At 74.2% G+C, this 569-nt stretch overlaps 1 protein-coding gene across 1 annotated transcript in view; it reads right to left on the bottom strand.

Annotated features, from left to right (window-relative positions):
- MNEG_16187 (hypothetical protein) overlaps positions 1-193 on the bottom strand; it is a gene marked incomplete at both ends in the record, with an annotated part of 1,405 nt that extends 1,212 nt beyond the window's left edge. The window contains one exon of the mRNA XM_014035342.1: positions 84-193. Coding sequence (XP_013890796.1) covers positions 84-193 — 110 coding nt within the window. The remainder of the gene's footprint in view (positions 1-83) is intronic.
- Between the last annotated feature and the right edge of the window lie 376 nt (positions 194-569).

Raw genomic sequence — 569 nt, 5'->3', positions numbered from 1 at the left:
CCGTTCCGGCGGCGCCGCCGGCGGGCCTGCGGCGTGCGCCACGGGGGCTGCTGCAGGGCGCGTGTGCGTGTCGGGGCGCTCACCAGAACCGCACGCGGCCCGGCTCCCGCAGCTCGATGCCGCGCGCGCCGATGCGCGGGTTCTCCAGCTCTCCCGCCACCACGGGCTCGAGGCCCGGGTGGCACGTCACCATGTAGCTGTATGCATGCTGCTCAGGCTGCTCGCGGGCCGCGCGCCCCTCCCGGACCTCGCGGCGCGGGGACCGCTCGCGGCGCGACGCGGCGCCGCCGCGGCGGGGCTCGTCGCGCCACAGCGGCTCGCGGCTGGTGCGCTGAAAGCCGCCGCCGCGGGCGCGGTTGCTCCGTCCGCCACCACCAAGGGCTGCTGCTGATATGGCTGCACTCAGGTGCAGCTGTCTTTGATGGCGTAGTACACCGCGTGCACCTGGCGAGCGCAGACCTCGGAGCAGCATCACTGGCGCGTGGGCGGCGGCCACGCGTGACTAGGTACGGTGTTGCGGCCGCTGCCCAATCCCTCGCTGGCTCCGGTCTTGTGTACTTGCAGCTTTG

This window comes from Monoraphidium neglectum (genome assembly GCF_000611645.1).
Source record: "Monoraphidium neglectum strain SAG 48.87 unplaced genomic scaffold scaffold06086, whole genome shotgun sequence".
Lineage (NCBI taxonomy): Eukaryota > Viridiplantae > Chlorophyta > Chlorophyceae > Sphaeropleales > Selenastraceae > Monoraphidium > Monoraphidium neglectum.
Note: the sequence above shows the minus strand (reverse complement) of the source record. Positions and strands in the feature narration are given on the sequence as shown.